The following is a 26,290-nucleotide window of genomic DNA, read 5'->3' as shown; positions in this document are numbered from 1 at the left end:
ACAGGGGGAGAGAAGGGGGCTTGCGGGACTTTCGGGGAGTGGGGGGCTAGAAAAGGGGAAATCATTTGAAATGTAAGTAAAAAATATATCAAATAAAAAAAAACATGGCAAAAAAAAACATCATATACCTATATCCTTAAAAGATACCATAAAGCTACATTTTTATAGGGAGCTTTCAGTTTTGTTGGAACTTTCAGTTTTGTTGGATATCGCAAAAGTAAGCTGTTTCTAAGCAGTAGAATAAAGCATATCTGTTATCTGTCCAATAAATTAATCATATTATATGATTATTTTTCACAACTAAATTTGCTGAAAGAATATAATTGGGTGTTTTTAAAGAACTCCTACAGCTGATAAACAACTTCAGCAAAGTGGCTGCCTACAAAATCAACTCAAGCAAATCAGTAGCTTTTATATACTCAAAGGATAAGCAGACTGAGAAAGAAATTAGGGAAATGACACCCTTCACAATAGCCACAAACAGCATAAAGTATCTTGGGGTGACTCTAACCAAACAAGTGAAAGACCTATATGACAAGAACTTCAGATCTCTGAAGAAAGAAATTGAAGAAGATCACAGAAAATGGAAAAATCTTCCATGCTCATGGATTGGCAGGATTAATATAGTTAAAATGACCATATTGCCAAAGGCAATCTACAGATTCAATGCAATCCCCATCAAAATCCCAACCCAGTTCTTTATAGAGCTATAAAGAGCAATGCTCAAATTCATCTGGAATAACAAAAAACCCAGGATAGCTAAAACTATTCTTAACAGTAAAAGAACTTCAGGGGGATTCAGTATCCCAGACTTCAAACTTTATTACAGAGCAATAGTGATAAAAACTGCATGATATTGGTAAAATGTCAGGCAAGCCGATCAATGGAATAGGATTGAAGACCCAGAAATGAAGCCACACACCTATGGTCACTTGATCTTCGACAAAGGAGCTGAAAGCATCCAGTGGGGAAAAAAAAAACAGTCCTTTCAACAAATGGTGCTGGTTCAATTGGAGGTCAGCATGCAGAAGAATGGGAATCGATCCATTCTTATTTCCCTGTACTAAGCTCAACTCCAAATGGATCAAGGACCTCCACATAAAACCTGACACAATGAAACTAATAGAAAAGAAACTGGGGCTGACCCTTGAGGACATGGGCACATTGGTGTCCTGAATAGAACACCGATAGCTTATGCTCTAAGATCAAGAATTGACAAATGGAACTTCATAAAACTACAAAGTTTCTTTAAGGCAAAGAACACTGTCAAAAGGATGAAACGTCAACCAACAGATTGGGAAAGGATCTTCACCAACCCTAAATCTGACAGAGGGCTAATATCTAATATATACAGAGAACTCAAGAAGGTAGAACCTAGAGAACCAAATAACCCCATTAAAAAGTGGGGTACCGAACTAAACAAAGATTTTTCACATGAAGAACTTCCGAGGGCTGAGAAACACCTTAAGAAATGTTCGACATCATTAATCATTAGGGAAATGCAAATCAAAACAACCCTGAGATTTCACCTCACACCAGTCAGATAAGGTGTTCATGACCTGTGCTACCAGAACTTCATTGAGCCGGTATGAAAGGAATCACTAGGGTATCAGACATAAATTTCAAAGCTGGACATACCAGAAGAGGATACTGACCCTTCAGCAAAATGACAGAATTCTGATCAGTTCTTAGGACCCATTTTTTTTCCTGTTAATGTTTTAGTCTTATTTTTTATATAATTGTGAGGGAGCTTTGTCAACAAAGTTGTTCAAGGATCAGTTATTCTTCATTACTCTTCTAAAAGCACCTATCACCTCTTTGTTTCTCAGACTGTAAACAAATGGGTTGAGCAGAGGAATTATCACTGTATAAAACAAAGAAAGCATCTTCTCTTTGTCTCCCACAGGCCCAGACCCAGGACAAACATAAATGAGGAAGAGAGTTCCATAGAACAGAGAGACAGAAAGCAGATGGGCACTGCAGGTGGAGAAGGCTTTGCTTCTGCCCTTCTCAGACTTCTTTCTCAGGATGGCAAAGAGGACACGGATATATGAAACCAAGATGGTTACGAAGGTGAAGGCTTGTATAGAAATTGAAAAGACTAAAAGCACAAACATGTTAATTGTTGGATCAATGCAAGAAATGTTAAAAAGTTGTAAAATTTCACAATAGTAATATTGTATAATGTTGGATCTGCAGAAAGTCAGTCTAAGTAACAAACCCACATGAATTGCCAAGTGCAGGACACCAACTAAGTATGTCACGGCAATAAACTGAATACAGAGTCTATTAGACATAAACACTGGATAAAGCAAGGGGTTACATATGGCCACATAGCGGTCATAGGCCATCACAGACAGGAGAAAGCATTCTGTGGTTGCACTAGAACCCATAAAATAAAATTGGGCAAAGCACTCAATCAGGGATATCTTGTGATTTTTAGATAAAAAGTTGAGAAGCATCTTGGGGGTCACAGAGGATGAATTGCATGCATCAGCGAAGGCCAAGCTGCTGAGGAAGAAGTACATGGGGGTGTGGAGGTGAGGGTCCTTCCAGATGAGAGCAATCAGTCCAAGGTTGCCCACCATGGTGATGAGGTAGATGACAAAGAACAGTAGGAACAGAGCGGCCTTTAGTGTGGGATGCTCTGTGAGTCCCATGAGGATAAACTCAGTGACCAGAGTGTGGTTTTCTTCTACCATGTCTGAGATGGATAATCACTGAAAAAAAAGAAAGAAAGAAAGAAAAAATCAGTAAATACAGAGTTCCAGAAGAATTATAAAATTGTTGATATCACTGTAACTATCCCAAATAGATGTTTCTCATGCCAGACTTTAACATTTTGGTATTTGTCTACTATGCACCGAAACTTTCACCTAATAAAAAGAAAATTAAACAATAATACACCCAAAGTAATATATACACTTAGTGAAAATCCTTATAAATCTAACAAATGCAATATGTCTTTGCAGCACTTAGAACTGAATAACTTGTTAAAATTCATGTGACTAAAACAGATTGCTATACCAACAGCATAAACAGATTAGTTGAATGTGTCTTAGTGATATTAAACTGTAGTTTAAAGATTTAATAATAGAGATACTAAGACATTTTATAATAAAGAAGTGGGCTAGGCATGAATACAAATCTCAGATTGTAAATAAAGGGAATTTTAAAATGCATGTTTTTACTCTGTAGAAAATGGTAATTCATGCAATAGGTTATGCTGTCATCTATTCATGTGGAAATATATAGACACTTTTTTATTATACACACTGCATATGCCTAGATGAAAATAAAACACACCACACACATGTACCCTATTCATGTATGTGATTAGCATAAATTAAAATGCATCAAAGTGCTTGTTGATGACTAAGGTGAGGAGAGTGATGCTTTCCTGTATTACTTGTAGACTACTAATTGCAACTGCCTTTGGGAAAGCAACTTTGACAATCCAATTTATTTGAATTACATATATTTATTTAAATTACATATATTTATTAGTCAACCTAACATTGGTTATACTCTGGAAATATAAGCAACACTAGATGAAAAAAGATACACAAAGAATATGCAATACATTTATGTCCAAGGTGCAATGAATAGAAACATGTAGATATGTCATGATGAATTTAAAAAAAAAATCAGTCACAAAAAATTATAATCAATTGTATTGAGAATTACCAAAATGTATACTATCTCAGGGGGCCAAAATATACAGAAGTAAAAATAATTATGATGACACTGCAACCAAATAAATTATAATTTTTAAAATATCCACTTGATTTAAAAATATGGAAAAATACAATAAATTAATAATACTGATTTTTATGGTATGTGATAGAGCCTTAGCTGAGGGAACTAGGTGAGAAAGAGAAGTATAAGTCAACTAAAATTTCATAAGAACTAACTTATATAAATGATAATTATACATGAAATTGTATCTATGTGTGCATATTCACTCAATATGTGTGTTTTAAGGGGTAGGTCAAGAATTTCCTGGAACGTGTTAATAAAACTTGAAAATCCTGGTGCTATCTTTTTCATAAATTATTTTATTTATTTCCATTTCAAATCCTGTCCTCCTTCCCGGACTATCCTCTGCAAACACCCCATCCTATCCCCCTCCACTTGGCCTCCTCCATCCCTTCCACCCATTCCCACCTCACCCCTCTAGCATCCCCCTTCTCTTGGGGATCAAGCCTCCATAGGACCAAGTACATCCCCTCTCACTACGGACAGACAAGGCAGTCCTCTGCTACATATACAGTAGGAGGCTTTTTCATAATGTAAAAATTAAGAAGTATAACTCAAGTTTTTGTGCATTAAATTAAGTAAAATACAGAAATAACATTCAGGAAACTTGTCATAGTCCTTTAGATTTTTTTTATTGAGTTTAAGATACTAATATGGTATATGTAAATGACAGTGGTTTTAAATGTATGTTTTTTTATTCGATATAATTTATTTACATTTCAAATGATTTCCCCTTTTCTAGCCCCCCCACTCCCCAAAAGTCTCGCCAGCCACAGGTAAGAAAAATTCAGCATTGGCAATACATATATTTGTAATACTCCAAACTTACCTATAATTATATACATAGGGATCATGAAGAAAGATTTTAGATATCTTTCAATTTTAATAATGTTATTAAGATTTTCACTGTGTGCATCTGCTTAAAACATAAAATTTGTATTTTTAAAAGTGTATGACAAAGTGGATATTTTTGACAATTTGGAGTTTCTGAAAGAACTTGAAAATTTTTACATGAAAAATTTTAAATAAAACAAATAAAGGTAAAAAGATTATTATCATATTTTCAAATATCAAAATATTTGTGAGTGCTAAATAAAAGGCCCAGAAATAATCTTTCATGTAATTTTAAAATAAATGGAAGTTTACCTCTCAGAATTGAATATCAGCTTAAGGAATGATGATGAGCTGCTATTCTATCTAACAATAAATAAATAAATGACAAAACTTTTGAGAATTTTTACTTTTAATTACAGAGTTGTAAACATTCCCTGAGACAGGCTATATAATACAAGTTCCAATCCCTAAGATTTTAGCCAGTTATAACTATTCCAAGTGACTTCAGATATTGCAATGTATAATTGAGCTTAGAATTAATAACCTTTAACTGAACAAACCGTTAAATAATACAACTTAATAGTTACAGAATATACTAGGAGACAAGCAGAGTCTGGGGAAGTTGCTCTCCGTACCTTTAGTTCCATTCTCATGATTCTATGAATTTGAAGAAATTTTATGTCTCTCAACCACAAATGTCATAAGACAGAATTTATCATTCAGAAAAATTACAAATAAGTGAGATTTGGAGAATAGCCATGTCTTAATTAAGAAAACTTTTCATACTATAAAATTTTCCCTGAAAACCTTGAGTTTTCATATCATGACTTAATTTTTATATATCAATGAAAACCAGCACAATTATGGTGTTACTGATGCAGGAAAACTCCAGTTGAAATAGATTGATTCAGACTGTCACTTGTCTGTGCCTGCCCTGCCCCTTTGCGATTGATGATTGTTGGAAAATCTTCTAAAACAATTTAATTTGTTAAAATTATTTTCTACATTTACAAATTACAAAGGCAAACACAATAATCTGAAAGTCTACTTTCTCACCCAATTCCTGGAAAACACTGGGAAACTGGAAATGTACTCATTTTCTGAAACTTGTATAAAATATATAGAGGAAAATGGTATTATCTGTGAGCCAGTTTCCACCTAGAAACTCCAAAATTTGTCACTTTTTCTTCCCTTGCAAACAGACTCTTTAAACCATTTTCAAATTCTCTCATGTTCCCAAACCATTCCCAGAAGAACAAAGTGAAAGTTGTTCCAGTGGGCATTGAGAACAAATCTTCACATCGTGCACATAACTAGTTACAATAAAAAAGCATTATGGCCTCAGAGTTCACAGGGGAAATGGTTTTACAAAAATCACTAAGCAAAACTTGGAATAAGTTTATTTTCCTCTTAGTCAAAGCTACCTAATTAACTTGATATTAATTTGAAAGTTTCAAAGATACCTTAGAGAGTCCAAATCTGATGAACATCTTTCCATATTTTTCCTGCAACCCCAATGTTCTTTCATGGTTCTGAGTCCAGAAACAGGGCTACCAATCAAATGGATATGCAAGCCATAAACCATTTGTGAAATACTGTAAGCTTAACTCTGTTCTTTCAGTAATGTCCAACGCATCTTAGTTTGGATTTTTATATGCAGATTTTTCTATCGTCACAATTCACTTCAGAATCATTACTATAATTTTTACTGCCTAGACATATGTTATTCTCTAAAAACAGCGATTCTTGTAAGAGAGCCATGCAGTTCTCACAAGAGTGAGCTTCATAAAATTCACTTATCTTCACCACCTCCCAGAACATACACCATTCTTCTCACTTGAAATGTCTAACTTTCTGTGAAGATAAGGCTACAGATACATTCATAAGCTAAATTAGCATCATTAAAAATGAGAAACATGACTATGATGTTATGTAGTCAAAATGCTTTGGTCATTGTGTATACACGTTATTGACTATAACATTAACTGCATTTTAAGTCGATCCAAATGTCTTAGTTGATTGACAGAGTGAGACTTTATTTCTCTGCCTCAAGTACAATATACATATTTCTAATTAGAAAAAAATCTAACTACTCTTGATATTCATAGTGTACACTGGCACAGACCACATCTACTAGAAATGGTGGAAGTCATGAAGCCAGTGCAGCTGCCTGACACAGTTCCTGCAAAGCTGAGCCCAATGCTGCTGTCACCGTCCTTCTGTCTCTAGCTGTTGGGGTTTGGTCTCTGCATGTTGCATTCTTCATGACTTTCTGCATTATGTTTCATTTTATGTCTTTTCCTGAGAAAATTATGTCTGAGGAATATTCTTGGGGTATCTGCTCCTGAGCAAACTCAAAATATATAATTGGTTCAGGGTAAACAGAGACAACTGACAAACTCTGACTGACTAAGAGAAAGGGTTACAGATTCAAGACCACAATTTATTATAGCTTGGAGTTCTCCAAAAATGTAGTTTAAAAATAACGGGCCATACAGAGTACATCCCTGAAGAAACAGAGCTTAATCATTAAGATATATTGACACAAAAACTTTTTTCCTACTTTACAGCATAGATGATGAAACATACAGCAAAAGAAGTTACATATTAGTATTTGGTATTTATATAAAGACCAGTTCAGATATATTCTACTGAAGCTTAAAATCAGTCATATAATGTCATATAATGAATGTGCTTGCTTTGGAGGAAGAATTCTTTAGATTCTTTAAGTTGTAGTTATAGGACTGATAATAAAAGTAAAATTGTTCTGTTTGCTATTTTATAATTGTGACTGAACTCTTAACCCTGGACATGTAATGAAAAATCAATCACATAATCTGTACTTTTTGGATAATTGCTAATCTGTCTCTATGCTGTGAAACCAATATAAATAAGTTAACATCTGGTTGTTAGTCAGAGCTGCAGAAGCAGTCAGATTGCTAGTGAGCCCGGGACAGCCCCTGGCAGTACACTTCTTTCTATTTATTCAAGCCAGGTGTGGAAGTGTGGAGGTGACCTCCTTCAATGCCATAATCTCATCTGAGTCAAGCTTAGTGGAGAAATATCACCATGTTGGGTGTCAGGAATCATCACACAAATTGTAAAAACACCAATCTCAACTAAGCAAGAATAGTTTATTGAAAGCATATCCCAAGACTAATTGATCAGGGTAACAGAGGACTCGGGAGCCAAACCATCATGATTGTCTCTTCTTAGAGAAGGCTTTTCATTGGAAAAACCTAGTTCAGAAGTTCAGAAGGCAAAGGGAGGAAGTATATTACATTTTTGTTACCTAGAAAAATATTATCAGCTGACTTTTAAGGTCCTAAGTGATGTAACTAAGGTGATGGAAAACTGGGCACGTCACTTCCAGAAGATCCTGCTATACCACTCCTGGGCATATATCCAGAGGATTCCCCACCATGTAATAAGGATACATGCTCTACTATGTTCATAGCAGCCCTATTTATAATTGCCAGATGCTGGAAAGAACCCAGGTATCCCTCAACAGAAGAATGGATGCAAAAAATGTGGTATATCTACACAATGGAGTACTATTCAGCCATTAGAAACAACGAATTCATGAAATTCTTAGGCAAATGGATGGAGCTAGAGAACATCATACTAAGTGAGGTAACCCAGACTCAAAAGGTGAATCATGGTATGCACTCACTAATAAGTGGTTATTAACCTAGAAAACTGGAATACCCAAAACATAATCCACACATCAAATGAGATACAAGAAGAAAGGAGGAGTGGCCCCTGGTTCTGGAAAGACTCAGTGAAACAGTATTCGGCAAAACCAGAACGGGGAAGTGGGAAGGGGTGGGAAGGAGGACAGGGGAAGAGAAGGGGGCTTACGGGACTTTCGGGGAGTGGGGGGGCTAGAAAAGGGGAAATCATTTGAAATGTAAATAAATTATATCGAATTAAAAAAAAAAGGAGTGTTCTAGAAGATTAAGTTAACAGAGTGTGAGTATTACAACCATAGTGTTAAGACCTTTGAGAATTTTTCAGTGTCAACTATGGGTAATTTTTAGTGTCAGCTATGGATAACTACTTCTGGGAAGTGGAGTCTGAGAAACTGAACTTAACAAAATAGAGACTACATACAATGGTTACACTTGTGTTATAAAGGGCAAGCTTAAACAAACAGAAGATTCTATGTGTGACTTGAGTTTATACAAAATATAGATGAGATGTATCATTATCAATTCAAAGCTAAATCAAAATTGTGTTTCTAGAAAGGAATGCCATGAGTTTTTGGTCATCAATTCATGAGCAGATTATTCTATCGTGTTGTTGTTTTCATTTGTTTGTTTTTCCACTTTCAGTCATCTTTCTACTGTTCACATAAGACACTCTGAAGCTCTTCTGAATACAGTCAAATAAACGTTTCCATTCACAGCCATCTAGTAACAAAAAGAGAAGCTCTATAGATGACATCATCATTTTCTCCAATATTAGCTGTTCTTTCTTTTTTGATTACTATATTAGTTTCTTGTGAGGCTCTGATCAATGTCTGACAGAACCATCTTAAAGAAGGAAAGATTTGTTTAGGTTCATGATTTCTCAGAGAGTTCCATCCACCATAGTAAGGAAGGCAGGAGGAGTGGCTCTGCCCAGGGCAGTGGGGATGGGAGACAGAAACTATTCATTTTCTTAAATTTTTTTAATTTTGGAAATTAAAATATAATTACATTTCTCCCCTCCCTTTCCTCTCTCAAGAACCTCCTGTATGCCCCTCCTCACAATCCTTCAAATTCACAGACTCTTCTTTCATTAATTGTTATTACATGCACATGTATATGTATAAGTATATGTATGTGCATATAAATTCCTAAATATAAACTGTTCATGTCATATAATGTAACTCATATGCATGTTTTCCAATTTCACACTGCACAGCCAATTCGTGTGTTCCTCCCTGGGAGGAGCGCCTCTCTGGCTCCCCTATAATTCTTTGTGTATTTTCTTTTTCATAGAATCTACAGAGAACAGAATAAGAGTCTTCCCACTATTTAACATATTAACTAAATAAGAAAATACCTAGAGAAGTAGGCATTCTTTGATCACAGTTAACAGACTCTAAATTACTAAAATTCTCAATCTTTCTTTTAATAAGTATGTGCAGACATGTAGAATTAAAACTACAATAAAATTAAATTATTAACCCAACTTGTTAGCAGTTATTGTCTGGATGAAGGTGAGAGATTAGAACAAAAGAAGAGGGAAAATAATCAAAGTACTATCCAATTTATTATATAAGTGAAATATGTACTTATACATATTTTATATTACGTGTGTATAAATAGACATATTTTTGTAAATATTATGAATTGTAAGTTTTGTGTGTATGCATAAATGTAAATGTTTATGTTTATGGGAATACCTATTTGTTAATGTGTGTGGTCACATCATTGTGCATTCATATGGAAGCTGAAAATCAATCTCAAATGTTTTTCCTCAAGCATTCTCCATCATGGTTTTGGTTGATTGGTTATTTGTTTGTTTGTTTGTTTGTTTGTTTGTTTGGTTGGTTGGTTGGTTCATTGGTTGGTTGGTTGGTTGGTTGGTTCACTGGTTGGTTGGTTGGTTGGTTCATTGGTTGGGTTGAATTGGGTTTTGTTTTTTAAATATTTCTTTTATGGACAGAGTAACTTATTGACTTGAAGCTCACTAAATTAGCTAGGTTGGCTAAGCAGTGAGACACAGCACCCTGCTTTTAATCTGTCACTGGCCTTGTTCCACCATCATGCCCAGATTTATACATGGATGATATAGATTGGACTCAGATCCTCATGACTGTAGAACAAGAACTTTACTGACTAAGCTATCTCTTCAGCTCCTAATTATATATTTTTAAAAGTACATACAGAGATGTAGTCATTTGCAGTTGTCTTTGGCACATGTTCTCATTTATTTCTGAAGAAAGGTAAATGGAAATCTTTAAAATACATTTTCACTAGACTTAAATTCCACACTCTGATAAGCCCTATGGAATTTATGTAGTGATGAGTTCATGGCAAGCTTCTTACTGACCAAGACATGAATTTCCTTTGATTTACATAGAGTTATAAATCCTGTCCACTAACATATTAGTAACATAGTAAAGGCCCTTGCTTCTACATGGGCTACCATGGTTACTAAATGCTTGCAGACAAACAATCTTTGTATATTTTTACTGAACATCAGAGTTTATATTTTACTACCCTCATTTTGTATTGGATCCTATATGAATTATGTCATCTCACAGCATCAATGTGTAGTAAGGCATTTTGAAAAGGAAGGAAAACAAACTCACAAAATATTTTAACATTATATTGTTTTCATTTTTTCAACTGTATAAAATAGTTATTATGCTTAATATCCCATATCAACAACTATGGATAAATTAAATGTTATCATAAACAGATCATTACAAAATAGATTTAATGTATAGTACAGTATATAGAATAAGCTATATTCTATATATAGCTATATAGAATTCTATATATAAGCTATATAGCTGTTGCTTATGTAAAATTTTCCCTATAACCCTCATGTTTAAGGAGAGATTTTTTAATTTCTTTTATTTTTGAGTTTATAATATAATAATACCATTTATTCCTAGCTCTTTTTCAAGTTAATGGTCACTTTTTTGATTAATATTTGTTATATGTATATATATATATATATACATATATATATATATATATTCATAAATGTAACCTACTCATTTTTGTACCAAGTGACTTTGACTTGTATGTGTTTTTCCATGGATCACCATTTGAATTTGGAAAACTGGTTGATGTACTTTTCCCTGAAAAAGACTATTTCTCAATCTCTGCACCTGTTAGTTGTTTGCATGTACTTCTTTATGTAGAATTGAGGCCTCTTGGTCCTTCCCTGCCCACTTTGCCACGTCTTTTGTTGTCCTTATTAAGCATGCCCAGCTCATGCTTAGGCAATCATGTTGGTAAGGTAATTTTTATTCTATTAAATGTACTAATGGAAACATGGAATCTCTACAGTGAAAGTCACATGTGGATTCCTGCCACCTCTCAAGTGGTCTAACTCTCAGAACCCTGGCTAGCGGATATGAGGGAATAAAGAGAAGACAGACATAGAGACACATGTACAAGGAGTAGGGGATCAGATGCACTTTAATCCCCTACAACCCATAACCTCAGCATGTTTACTAGGGACAGAACATGAAGAAAGGTTAACTAGTCTCAATAGGAAGTCTCTGCATGTGAATATGCTCAGACAGTAAATATTCAGGAACATGAAGCCTTAGCTGCCAGACTTTGGGCATAATATAGTTGATAAGGACTCATACTCATTTAAACATTATATTGTTTTAATTTTCAACTGTATAAAATAGTTATTATGCTTAATATCCTATATCAACAACTATGGATAAATTAAATGTTAGGACTGTTTCTCTTAGCCATCTGGTGATGGTCCATCTTCTCTCATGGACGCTTTCTCTTCTCTCTGTGTCCTCTCTTCTTCCAATCTTGACCTAAAACTCCCAGCCAGGTAACTTAAAACTTGCCTACCTCTAGCTATTGCCTAGTCAAAGTTTTAGCCTTTTATCTATCATGAATCATGATAGATCACCATTAAAGAAGTTAACCAATTTCCTCTCATAAGATTATTATGCGGCGGCGGCGGTGGCAGCAGCAGTGCAGCAGTGGCTCGTCCAGCTGAAGGGCCATCAGCAGTGGAACCAAGGCGACACAGGGTCCAGTTAGGCCCTGCGCCCACGACCACTGTCCTTCGCTGACCAGCCAGGCGGCAAGCAGCTGCGTTTCTGCGGAGCCTTTCCCTGCATGGAAGCCACTTCAGAACTCGGCTTCCCGCCAGTCAGGAGAGACTCACCTCCATCTTGATTTCGGATTCCAGAGATCGGACAGACTGAGGTACACAAACATAATCCGAGGCCAACACCGCGGTGGTCTGAGCCCGACGGGCGTTGGCCTGCACCCAGGCCCTGGGCTGTTCGGGTAGCCATCGGGGTGCCAACCCAGCCAGGTTTTTTTGCCCTGGCCGGCGCACACGCCGCCATTTTGCCTACAGGACCCAGAGTGCTCAGGAGGGCAGAGACGGCTAACAAGCGTAGCCTGAGGCTAACAAAACGGGGGTCTAGGCCCCAAAAGGCACAGAACTGACCCAAAGAACTGGGCGGCTTGGTGGGCCATCTGTGTGTCAACCCGCCCAGGAGATTGTTAGCACAGCAGACTCTCCCGGTGCTTTCGGGGAGCGCGGATGTGCACGCTGGCCATCCGGGTCACCTGGCGGACCCAATTAACAGTCATAGCCCTAGGGGAACTTTGCTTGGACCTTGGCCTCCCAGGCTTTTGCCTGGACTCAGGGACTGGGCAGCCAGGCTAACCTTGTGTGCGCCAGCCTGGTTGGGGAATCGGCTGCCCAGCGGAGTGAGCGGAACACAGGGGAGGTCACAGCAGCATACACCTTCGGCGCTCCCTGGGGGTGCACACGGACTCCATCTGGTCCACAGACACAATCTGGGGCAAGGCCTCAGGCAGAAGCCCTCAGCTCAACTCTCTCCACTTCAGATCAGCCTGGGCGGCCCCAACACATCTCCAAGTCCCTCAAGAGGCTAGCGCGGGCTTCCGGGCGGCCAGCTGGGAGAAGTCGGTGTGCTCCGGTAAATCCTGTGGGCCCCAGCGGGAGCCTTCAGGTGCCTGCTTCGGGATCTGAACAGCCTGGACAGTAGCACCCTGTCTACAGGCAGTGCAGGGTGTAAGCTGTGCACCAGAGGCCAACAGGGAAGGGGCAGCTTGCACTAGTGAGTCCAGCACTGACAAGACCAAGTAACACCAGTGAGAGCTAGATGGCAAAAGGCAAATACAGGAACGTCACTAACAGAAATCAAGGCAATATGGCAACATCTGAACCCAATTCTCCTCTACCAGCATGTCCTGGATACTCCATCACACCAGTAAAACAAGATTTGGATTTAAAATCACTGGTCATGATGCAGGTACAGGAACACATGAAGGACATACTTAAAGAAATTCAGGAGAAAATGGATCAAAAGTTAGAAACAAAAATCATTGAAAGAAATCCAGGAGAATACAAAAGCCAACAAGGAGGAAATGCAAAAAAACACTTAAAGAAATACAGGAGAACTTTGGTCAACAGGCTGAGGTCATGAAAGACGAAACACAAAAATCTCTTAAAGAAATACAGGAGAACTTTGGTCAACAGGCTGAGGTCATGAAAGAGGAAACACAAAAATCTCTTAAAGAATTACAGGAAAGCACAAACAAGCAAGTGAAGGAGCTAAGCAAAACCATCCAGGATCTAAAATCAGAAACACAAAAATCTCTTAAAGAATTACAGGAAAGCACAAACAAGCAAGTGAAGGAGCTAAGCAAAACCATCCAGGATCTAAAATCAGAAGTAGAAACAACTAAGAAAACTCAAAGGGAGACAACTTTGGAGATAGAAAGCCTTGGGAAGAAATCAGGGGACAGAGATGCAAATATCAACAACAGAATACAAGAAATAGAAGAAAGAATCTCAGATGCTGAAGATTCCATAGAAACCATGGACTCAACAGTTAAAGAAAATGCAAAATGCAAAAAGCTTGTAACCCAAAATATACAGGAAATCCAGGACACAATGAGAAAACCAAACCTAAGGATTATAGGCATAGATGAGAGTGAAGATTTACAACTAAAAGGGCCAGCAAATATCTTCAATAAAATTATGGAAGAAAACTTCCCTAACCTAAAGAGAGAGATGCCCATGAATATACAAGAACCTTACAGTACTCCAAACAGACTGGACCAGAACAGAAATACTTCCCGTCACATAATAATCAAAACACCAAATGTTCTAAACAAAGAAAGAATATTAAAGGCAGTAAGAGAAAAAGGCCAAGTAACATATAAAGGAAGACCTCTCAGAATCACAGCAGACTTTTCACCTGAGACTATGAAGGCTAGAAGGTCCTGGGCAGATCTCATGCAGACTCTAAGAAAACACAAATGCCAACCAAAACTACTATATCCAGCAAAACTCTCAATGACCATAGATGGAGAAACTAAGATATTTCACGACAAAACCAAGTTTACCCAATATCTATCCACAAACCCAGCCCTAAAAAGGATAATAGGAGGACAACACCAATACAAGGACAGAAACTTCACCCTGCAAAAAGCAAGATAGTAACCTTTCATCAAACCCAAAAGAAGTTAAGCAATCAAATTTAAAAAATAACGTCAAAAATGATAGGAAGTAACAATCACTATTCCTTAATATCTCTTAACATCAATGGACTTAATGCCCCAATAAAAAGACACAGACTGACTGGATACGTAAACAGGACCCTACATTTTGCTGCTTACAGGAAACACACCTCAGGGTCAAAGACAAACACTACCTTAGAGTAAAAGGCTGGAAGACAATTTTACAAGCAAATGGTCTCAGGAAACAAGCTGGAGTAGCCATTTTAATATAAGATAAAATTGACTTTCAACCCAAAGTCATCAAAAGAGACTCTGAGGGACACTTCTTGCTGGTCAAAGGAAAAATACAACAAGAAGAACTCTCAATCCTGAACATCTATGCTCCAAATGCAGGGGAAACCTTTTTCATAAAAGAAACTTTATTAAAACTCAAAGCACACATTGCACCTAACACAATAATTGTGGGTGACTTCAACACTGCACTTTCCTCAATGGACCGATCAGGAAAACAGAAACTAAACAAGGACACAATGAAACTAATTGAAGCTTTGGACCAATTAGATTTAACAGATATATAGAGAACATTCTATCCTAAAACAAAAGAATATACCTTTTTTTCAGCACCTCATGGTACCTTCTCCAAAATCGACCATATAATTGGTCACAAGACAGACCTCAACAAATATAAGAAGATCGAACTAATCCCATGCCTCCTATCTGATCACTATGGAGTAAAAGTGGTCTTCAATAGCAACAGAAACAATAGAAAACCCACATACACGTGGATACTCTACTCAATGATACCTTGGTCAAGGAAGAAATAAAGAAAGAAATTAAAGACTTTTTAGAACACAATGAAAATGAAAACACAACATACCCAAATCTATGGGACACAATGAAAGCAGTGCTAAGAGGAAAACTCATAGCCCTGAGTGCCTCCAAAAAGAAAACGGAGAGAGCATACATTACCAGCTTAATGACACACCTGAAAGCCCTAGAACAAAAAGAAACTATTTCACCCAGGAGGAGTAGAAGGCAGGAAATCATCAAACTCAGGGCCGAAATCAATCAAGTAGAAACAAAGAGAACCATACAAAAAATCAACAAAACCAGGAGCTGGTTCTTTGAGAAAATCAACAAGATAGATAAACCCTTAGCCAGACTGACCAAAGGGCACAGAGAAAGTATCCAAATTAACAAACTTAGAAATGAAAAGGGAGATATAACAACGGAAACTGAGGAAATCCAAAAAATCATCAGATCCTACTACAAGAGCCTGTACTCAACACAACTGGAGAATCTGGAGGAAATGGACAATTTCCTTGACAGATACCAAATACCAAAATTAAATCAGGACCAACTAGACCATCTAAACAGTCCCATAAAGCCTAAAGAAATAGAAGGAGTCATAGAAAGTCTTCCAACCAAAAAAAGCACAGGACCAGATGGCTTCAGTGCAGAATTCTATCAGACCTTCAAAGAAGAGTTAACACCAATACTCTTCAAACTATTCCACAAAATAGAAACAGAAGGAACACTACCCAATTCCTTCTACAAAGCCACAATTACGCTGATACCAAAGCCACACAAAGATCCAACAAAGAAAGAGAACTTCAGACCAATTTCCCTTATGAACATCGATGCAAAAATACTCAATAAAATTCTTGCCAACCGAATCCAAGAACACATCAAAATGATCATCCACCATGATCAAGTAGGCTTTATCCCGGGAATGCAGGGTTGGTTCAATATACGGAAATCCATCAATACAATCCACTACATAAACAAACTCAAAGAACAAAACCACATGGTCATTTCATTGGATGCTGAAAAAGCATTTGACAAAATTCAGCATCCTTTCATGCTTAAAGTCTTGGAGAGAACAGGAATTCAAGGCCCATACCTAAACATAGTAAAAGCAATATACAGCAAACCGGTAGCCAGCATCAAACTAAATGGAGAGAAACTTGAAGCAATCCCACTGAAATCAGGGACCAGACAAGGCTGCCCCCTTTCTCCTTATCTTTTCAATATTGTACTTGAGGTACTAGCTCGGGCAATTCGACAACATAAGGAGGTCAAAGGGATACAAATTAGAAAGGAGGAAGTCAAACTATCATTATTTGCAGACGACATGATAGTCTACCTAAGTGACCCAAAAAACTCCACTAGAGAGCTCCTACAGCTAATAAACAACTTCAGCAAAGTGGCAGGTTATAAAATCAACTCAAGCAAATCAGTGGCCTTCCTATACTCAAAGGATAAGCAGGCTGAGAAAGAAATTAGGTAAATGACCCCCTTCACAATAGCCACAAACAATATAAAGTATCTTGGGATGACTCTTACCAAACATGTGAAAGATCTGTATGACAAGAACTTCAAGACTCTGAAGAAGGAAATGGAAGAAGACCTCAAAAAATGGGAAAACCTCCCATGCTCATGGATCGGTAGAATCAATATAGTTAAAATGGCCATTTTGCCAAAAGCAATGTACAGATTCAATGCAATACCCATCAAAATCCCAACTCAATTCTTCACAGAATTAGAAAGAGCAATTATCAAATTCATCTGGAACAACAAAAAACCCAGGATAGCTAAAACTATACTCAGCAACAAAAGAAAATCTGGGGGAATCAGTATCCCTGACCTCAAGCAATACTACAGAGCAATAGTGTTAAAAACTGCATGGTATTGGTACAGAGACAGGCAGGAGGATCAATGGAACAGGATTGAAGATCCAGAAATGAACCCACACACCTATGGCCACTTGATCCTCGACAAAGAGGCTGAAAACATCCAATGGAAAAAAGATAGCCTTTTTAACAAATGGTGCTGGTTCAACTGGAGGTCAGCATGCAGAAGAATAGGAATTGATCCATCCTTGTCTCCTTGTACTAAGCTCAAATCCAAATGGATCAAGGACCTCCACATAAAGCCAGACACTCTAAAGCTAATAGAAAAGAAACTGGGGAAGACCCTTGAGGACATCGGTACAGGGAGAAAGTTTCTGAACAAAACACCAATAGAGTATACTCTAAGAGCAAGAATTGACAAATGGGACCTCATAAGGTTACAGAGTTTCTGTAAGGCAAAGGACACCATTAAGAGGACAGATCGGCAACCAACAAATTGGGAAAAGATCTTCACCAATCCTACATCAGATAGAGGGCTAATATCCAATATATATAAAGAACTCAAGAAGTTAGACTCCAGAAAAACAAACAACCCTATTAAAAAATGGGGTACAGAGTTAAACAAAGAATTCTCACCTGAAGAACTTCGGATGGCAGAGAAGCATCTTAAAAAATGCTCAACTTCATTATTCATTAGGGAAATGCAAATCAAAACAACACTAAGATTTCATCTTACACCAGTCAGAATGGCTAAGATTAAAAATTCATGAGACAGCAGGTGTTGGAGAGGGTGTGGAGAAAGAGGAACACTCCTCCACTGCTGGTGGGGTTGCAAATTGGTACAACCACTCTGGAAATCAGTCTGGTGGTTCCTCTGAAAACTGGGCACCTCACTTCCAGAAGATCCTGCTATACCACTCCTGGACATATACCCAGAGGATTCCCCACCATGTAATAAGGATACATGCTCTACTATGTTCATAGCAGCCCTATTTATAATTGCCAGATGCTGGAAAGAACCCAGGTATCCCTCAACAGAAGAGTGGATGCAAAAAATGTGGTATATCTACGCAATGGAGTACTATTCAGCCATTAGAAACAAAGTATTCATGAAATTCTTAGGCAAATGGATGGAGCTAGAGAACATCATACTAAGTGAGGTAACCCAGACTCAAAAGGTGAATCATGATATGCACTCACTAATAAGTGGTTATTAACCTAGAAAACTGGAATACCCAAAACATAATCCACACATCAAATGAGATACAAGAAGAAAGGAGGAGCTGTCCCTGGTTCTGGAAAGACTCAGTGAAACAGTATTCGGCAAAACCAGAACGGGGAACTGGGAGGGGGTGGGAGAGAGGACAGGGGAAGAGAAGGGGGCTTACGGGACTTTCGGGGAGTGGGGGGGGGCTAGAAAAGGGGAAATCATTTGAAATGTAAATAAATTATATCGAATAAAAAAATTTAAAAAAAGATTATTATGCAAGAATCATAGATAAGTGTATAATGAATGAGAAATTCTTATTAGCCCATATAGAAGATACACAATCTAGGTATTTTATTTACAAGTGGTAAGCCTAGATTGGGCTGGTTTTGGAGCTATTTTAACTTATTACCCAGCCGTATGTCCCGTGGTGCTTGCTGTTTCTCCTAGCCATCTGGTGATAGTCCATCTTCTCTCATGGAGGCTTTCTCTTCTCTCTGTGTCCTCTCTTCTTCTAATCTTTACCTAAAACTCCCAGCCAGGTAACTTAAAACTTGCCTACCTCTAGCTATTGCCTAATCAAGCCTTTTCTTGACAAATTATCTTGGAGAGCAAGATTACATAGCACCACTTGGTGTATGCAAGGATCTCCTCATCCCTGGGGATCTTCTCATCCCTGGGATCTTCTTGTTGGGGGCAACCAGACTTTGGGGACCAGTACTTAGCATTTGTATATATAGCCACAGCAGACCAACCAACTAAAAAATAACACAATCTTGCCTTTTGGGAATATCTCAGTTTCTTAACATTTTGCAGAGAAGGGATTTAGAGGGGTCTAAATATCTCAAAATATTTGAAAAAGCTATATCAGAAAATCCTAGTTTATAAGATAGATCTGTTTAATTGGTGTTACACTACACAGGGGATTATGGTCCTCCCAGAAGTCCTAGGTTCCCAAATAAAAACCTGGTGCTAGATATGGGATATCACCACTCAAGTTTTATTGAGAGGATGCTACTGAGACCACAAAGCAATATAAACTATTTCCATTGTTCTTGGTTGTCTACAAGATCTTGATGAAAAGACCCAATTGCTAAAGGTACAACAATCAGGTCAATACAGGAAGATTCCTCCTTGCTGGCTAGCTTACAAATTACTGGAAATTGCTATGCAGGCTGATGGGAAAAAGCCATCAATATTCTAAGCCAGCTATGGATACTGTGAGCTTCAATAATGACTAGCATGAATAGATATACCCATGGGTGTATAAGTGGCATAATGTTATAGGGATAACCAGTCATTTCCTGATTGCGTGTAAGACCCAATTCTCATTATGTAATACATAAACATATGTATTACAAATCTGTTCAAAAATTTGTGATTAAAACATCAAGAGGCTGCAAAGGGGAACTTAATGTTATTTTGATAAATGGACATTATATTAAAATGACCTCTAAATTCATAATCCTCTGTCCAAATATCAGGCTTCATTAGAGAAGTTTATTTGTACAGTATGTGGATATGAAGGCAGAAACATGAAACTTATCAAGGTGCGGAGAATAAATATCAGTGAAGTACTCATCCATGAACAGGACATTTATATTAAACCTTCTCATCAAGACTCAGAGACATTGTGAAAAGATTGTAAGAGCCAGATATTAGAGAGACTGGAAACAGTGTCTTTTGGACACAAGAGGGCTGCCAAAGTCATGATCTCAGAGTAGCTGTGTATGCCTTCACACAACCCAAACAAAATCAGGCCAGTCAATGTTGTAGTATACAGTTAAGAGAGATCAATGAGGTCCTTCCACCCCTAAATGAGGAGATATGGACACAAGATAGCTTTAGGATAAAGTCATGTGGCTCTCAGTAGATTGGTCACACTCTAGTTAGAATCTAGAAGATAGTCTACACTCATAAGGCCCCTCATTTGCGTCTTCTTTTCCCCACTGCTTAAAACCTATTTCTAATTCTACCCCATGTCTAGATCCTCTATAAAATTTGGAGTCAGTGAGTTACTAAAATATTTTAAAGTACACAAAGTTGCATGGGTGATATTGTTGGTATGAAATTGCAAGGGGCTAAGAGGAGTAGAAGTAAATATCATTAAGATACATTAAATGAAATACTCAAAGAATTAATAAAGATACTCATTTTAAAAAATAAGCCAATTTACTTAGCTAATGTTATAAGGTGTCACTCTTTCTGCTAAGCAATAAGTTATTTGTCCATCTGTGCCTTGTGGGTGATATCAGACAGTGCTGTTATTTACATGTCCAACAAGATGGAAAGTTATCCTCCATTCTGTAAATGTAATCAAACTTTTTATAACATGTAACTGTCCAGCAGCCTCAGGCAAACTGCATTAACCTGAAAGGGAGGCTGGGATTAAGGTGGGGGGGGGTGAGAGAAGAATGGAGCCATTACAAAAGTTCTGTTCAAGATTCAAAGTTTAATTTTCTTTTTTTTCTTTTTTTTCCAGTTTTATTCTTTTTTTTATTTTTTTATTCGATATAATTTATTTACATTTCAAATGATTTCCCCTTTTCTAGCCCTCTCACTTCCCGAAAGTCACGTAAGCCCCCTTCTCTTCCCCTGTCCTCCCACCCACCCCTTCCCACTTCCCAGTTCTGGTTTTGCTGAATACTGCTTCACTGAGTCTTTCCAGAACCAGGGGCCACTTCTCCTTTCTTCTTGTACCTCATTTGATGTGTGGATTATGTTTTGGGTATTCCAGTATTCTAGGTTAATATCCACTTATTAGTGAGTGCATACCATGATTCACCTTTTGAGTCTGGGTTACCTCACTTAGTATGATGTTTTCTAGCTCCATCCATTTGCCTAAGAATTTCATGAATTCATTGTTTCTAATGGCTGAATAGTACTCCATTGTGTAGATATACCACATTTTTTGCATCCACTCTTCTGTTGAGGGATACCTGGGTTCTTTCCAGCATCTGGCAATTATAAATAGGGCTGCTATGAGCATAGTAGAGCATGTATCCTTATTACATGGTGGGGAATCCTCTGGGTATATGTCCAGGAGTGGTATAGCAGGATCTTCTGGAAGTGAGGTGCCCAGTTTTCGGAGGAACCGCCAGACTGATTTCCAGAGTGGTTGTACCAATTTGCAACCCCACCAGCAGTGGAGGAGGGTTCCTCTTTCTCCACACCCTCTCCAACACCTGCTGTCTCCTGAATTTTTAAACTTAGCCATTCTGACTGGTGGAAGGTGAAATCTCAGGGTTGTTTTGATTTGCATTTCCCTAATGACTAATGAAGTTGAGCATTTTTTAATATGCTTCTCCGCCATCCGAAGTTCTTCAGGTGAGAATTCTTTTGTTTAACTCTGTACCCCATTTTTTAATAGGGTTGTTTGGTTTTCTGGAGTCTAACTTCTTGAGTTCTTTATATATATTGGATATTAGCCCTCTATCTGATGTAAGATTGGTGAAGATCTTTTCCCAGTTTGTTGGTTGCCGATTTGTCCTCTTGATGGTGTCCTTTGCCTTACAGAAACTTTGTAATTTTATGAGGTCCCATTTGTCAATTCTTGCTCTTAGAGCATACGCTATTGGTGTTCTGTTCAGAAACTTTCTCCCTGTACCAATGTCCTCAAGGGTCTTCCCCAGTTTCTTTTCTATTAGCTTCAGAGTGTCTGGCTTTATGTGGAGGTCCTTGATCCATTTGGATTTGAGCTTAGTACAAGGAGACAAGGATGGATCAATTCGCATTCTTCTGCATGCTGACCTCCAGTTGAACCAGCACCGTTTGTTGAAAAGGCTATCTTTTTTCCATTGGATGTTTTCAGCCCCTTTGTTGAGGATCTGCATTTATATAGGTAAAGACCCATCCTTAATTTCAGTTCTGTTCTTGTTTCAAAACAAGCTTCAGCAGAGAGTCTTGTTTTTGCAGGAATACTGTGGATGTGGTAAACAGGAGACTTCCACCTGGTCAAAGACTCCACTCCACGTGAGCTAGGAAACTGTGGCAAACAAGGTCTGATTAGCCTGCTAAAGTTTGGGGGAAGGGTACAATAAAATGGTCTCCTAATTCCAGGCACAGTCTAAAACAAAAACATAATTTTACAAAGTATAGAGTATTAGGGCAAGCAAAGCCTGAAGTCAACACTCCCCTCTGAGCTGCTTGGGAGACACAGGACTTCCCTTTCTCTTCTTTCTCTTCAAGGTGCTATGTTTCAACAACATGCTTATCTGCTCTGAAGTGTCAATCATTTACAAAATCAATGTTTAATTACAAATTAAGTGGTCCTCATCTTAAGTTCCCATTGTCTATAGATGACATTACCATCTACCCAACTTCTTCTCGTTTTATTTCTAATATAGAACAGTGAATTGCATATACTTACCATATAAACTGTTATTTTTTAATTTATAGTATGGAATGGCTGAACTGTGTTAACTAAATATATATATTTTAAATAGCCCTGAGAGTTATGGTTGGTGCTGAGCATCTGAAAATTTCTAAAGCATTGTGTGAACTATTGCTTATACCTCTCTGATGTCTATCAAACTGTATTTCTCACATTTTCAGAAGTTTATATCTTCTCCTTGTATATTAAAGTAAAAATTTAGTAATCTGTGTGTGTGTTCTCCACCTTTCTCTATGGAAGTTCTATGTATTTGGGGCCAGTGTCATCTTGACAAAATGACAAACCACTGAGGTCACCAATGCTCTCACACATGTGATTGTCTCTACCTAAACATTCACATAGCTTCCAATAGCTCTGATCAGAAAGGGAAGGATTCTTAAGTCCATCAAGCCAACCCTTTTTCTATCCTGAAATACAGCAAAAACCTGTATTCTGTTTTTCCACGTGGAAGCTTGTTGAGTTTCAGGTAAAAGTTAACAAAATTTCTTTAAGGATATGTAGACCAAGGAGTTGAATAGTTACTAATTTTTGATCTTATATGTAATGTTGATGAAAGAATAAAAGTTTTCTTCATATGAAAGGGTTAGCTCAGGAACTTTGGAAAGGTCATGAAACACTTGCCCCTCCCAGAAAGGAGAGACTAAATTACATTCCTCAGACCACAAGGAGGTCCCTGCGGGTAGGGAAGGCCCAGAGATGGTTGGCCACCTACCTCATTCCCAACAACCAATTAATTTAAAGGTAACACTATTCTGCCAATGACATTGTGCCTAGTGGCGGCTGTCCTGATGACTGTATAAAGGCCTGCGCAGTCCAGCAAGTGGTTGTTCTTTCCCCATGTGCAGGGCGACCCTAGCATGTTGGATTAAGTAAAATTCCTCTTGCTCTTTGCATTGATTCCTGTCTCCATTTTGTTCACTCAGGAGGTCTCTCTGGTAAGTTAAGGTTCCCCAAGTCTTACACATATTTATAAAACTATCATCAAAGGAAAAAGAATGAAGCTGATAGAGGTTGTATAATTGCTCAAGTATAATTACAAGGTAGCAAACTTGTTGATACTCTTTCCTAAAACACAGCTCATGAAGCAGCTGAAAGAGTCAGCTGCAGATACTTAAACCCAACCAGTGAACAGAAGCTGAGGACCCCTGTGGTTGAATAAGAGAAAGGCTGGAAGAAGCTGATGAGGAGGGCTTCCTCACAGGAAGACCAGCAGTCTCAACTGAACTGGACCCCTAAGATCTCTCAGACACTGAGCCACCCACCAATCAGGCAGCATACAGCAGCTGATACAAGGCATCCAGTACATGTACAGCAGAGGTCTGCCTGGTCTGGTCTCAGTGAGAGAAGAAGCACCTAACTCCTGACAGATATGAAGGTCCCAGGGAGTGGGGAGGTCTGTAGGGTAGAGTTGGGTGGAAACATCCTCTTGGAGGTGGGAGAGGAGGAATGGGATGAGGAACTGTTGGAGAGCAGATCAGGAAAGGGATAAAAATTGGACTGTAAAGGGGATACAAATTGGAAAGGAAGAAGTCAAATTATCACTATTTGCAGATGACATGATAGTCTACTTAAGTGACCCGAAAACCTCCACCAGAGAACTCCTACAGCTGATAAACAACTTCAGCAAAGTGGCTGGTTATAAAATCAACTCAAGCAAATCAGTTGCCTTCCTATACTCAAAGGATAAGCAGGCTGAGAAAGAAGTTAGGGAAACGACACCCTTCAAAATAGCCACAAACAATATAAAGTATCTTGGTGTGACTCTAACCAAACAAGTGAAAGATCTATATGACAAGAACTTCAGGCCTCTGAAGAAGGAAATCAAAGAAGACCTCAGAAAATGGAAAATTCTGCCATGATTGTGGATTGGCAGGATTAATATAGTTAAAATGGCCATCTTGCCAAAAGCGATCTACAGATTCAATGCAATCCCCATCAAAATTCCAACTCAGTTCTTCACAGAGTTAGAAAAAGCAATTCTCAAATTCATCTGGAATAACAAGAAACCCAGGATAGCTAAAACTATTCTCAACAACAAAAGAAATTCTGGGGGAATCAGTATCCCTGACTTCAAGCAATACTACAGAGCAATAGTGTTAAAAATTGCATGGTATTGGCGCAGTGACAGTGGACCAATGGAATAGAATTTAAGATCCAGAAATGAATACACACACCTATGGTCACCTGATCTTCGACAAAGGAGCCAAAAACATCCAGTGGAAAAAAGATAGCCTTTTCAACAAATGGTGCTGGACTAATTGGAGGTCAGCATGCAGAAGAATGTGAATTGATCCATTCTTATCTCCATGTACTAAACTTCACTCCAAGTGAATCAAGGACCGACATGTAAAACCAGACACACTGAAACTAATAGAAAAGAAACTGGGGAAGACCCTAGAGGACATGGGCACAGGAGAAAAGTTCCTGAACAGATCACCAATAGCTTATGCTTTAAGATCAAGAATTGACAAATGGAACCTCATAAAATTACAAAGTTTCTGTAAGGCAAAGGACATTGTTAAAAGGACGAAACGGCAGCCATCAAATTGGGAAAGGATATTCACCAACCCTACATCTGATAGAGGGCTAATATCCAATATATACAAAGAACTCAAGAAGTTAGACCCCAGGGAACCAAATAACCCTATTAAAAATGGGGTACAGATCTTAACAAAGAATTTTCACCTGAAGAAATTCGGATGTCCGAGAGGCACCTTAAGAAGTGCTCAACATCATTAGTCATTAGGGAAATGCAACTCAAAACAACCCTGAGATTTCACCTTACACCAGTCAGAATTGCTAAGGTCAAAAACTCAGGAGACAGCAGGTGTTGGCTAGGATGTGGAGAAAGAGGAACACTCCTCCACTGCTGGTGGGGCTGTAAGATGGTACAACCACTGTGGAAATCAGTCTGGAGGTTCCTCAGAAAACTGGACATGACACTTCTAGAGGACCCTGCTATACCTCTCCTGGGCATATACCCAAAGGATTCCCCGGCATGCAATAAAGACACATGCTCCATAATGTTCATAGCAGCCTTATTTATAATAGCCAGAAGCTGGAAAGAATGCAGATGCCCCTCAAAGGAGGAATGGATACAGAAAATGTGGTATATTTACACAATGGAATACTACTCAGCAATTAGAAGCAATGAATTCCCAAAATTTTTAGGCAAATGGTTTGATCTGGAAAATATCATCCTAAATGAGGTAACCCAATCACAAAAGAATACACATGGAATGCAATCTCTGATAAGTGG

At 38.0% G+C, this 26,290-nt stretch overlaps 1 protein-coding gene across 1 annotated transcript; it reads right to left on the bottom strand.

The window, feature by feature from the left end:
• Window positions 1–1,775: 1,775 nt before the first annotated feature.
• LOC127665905 (olfactory receptor 5AC1-like) lies at window positions 1,776–2,702 on the bottom strand. Its single transcript, XM_052158523.1, has one exon. It carries the CDS (start codon window positions 2,700–2,702, stop codon window positions 1,776–1,778), a length of 927 nt encoding a protein of 308 aa, XP_052014483.1.
• Between the last annotated feature and the right edge of the window lie 23,588 nt (window positions 2,703–26,290).

The sequence above is a fragment of the Apodemus sylvaticus genome, chromosome 15 (assembly GCF_947179515.1).
Source record: "Apodemus sylvaticus chromosome 15, mApoSyl1.1, whole genome shotgun sequence".
In the NCBI taxonomy this organism is placed as follows: Eukaryota; Metazoa; Chordata; class Mammalia; order Rodentia; family Muridae; genus Apodemus; species Apodemus sylvaticus.
Note: the sequence above shows the minus strand (reverse complement) of the source record. Positions and strands in the feature narration are given on the sequence as shown.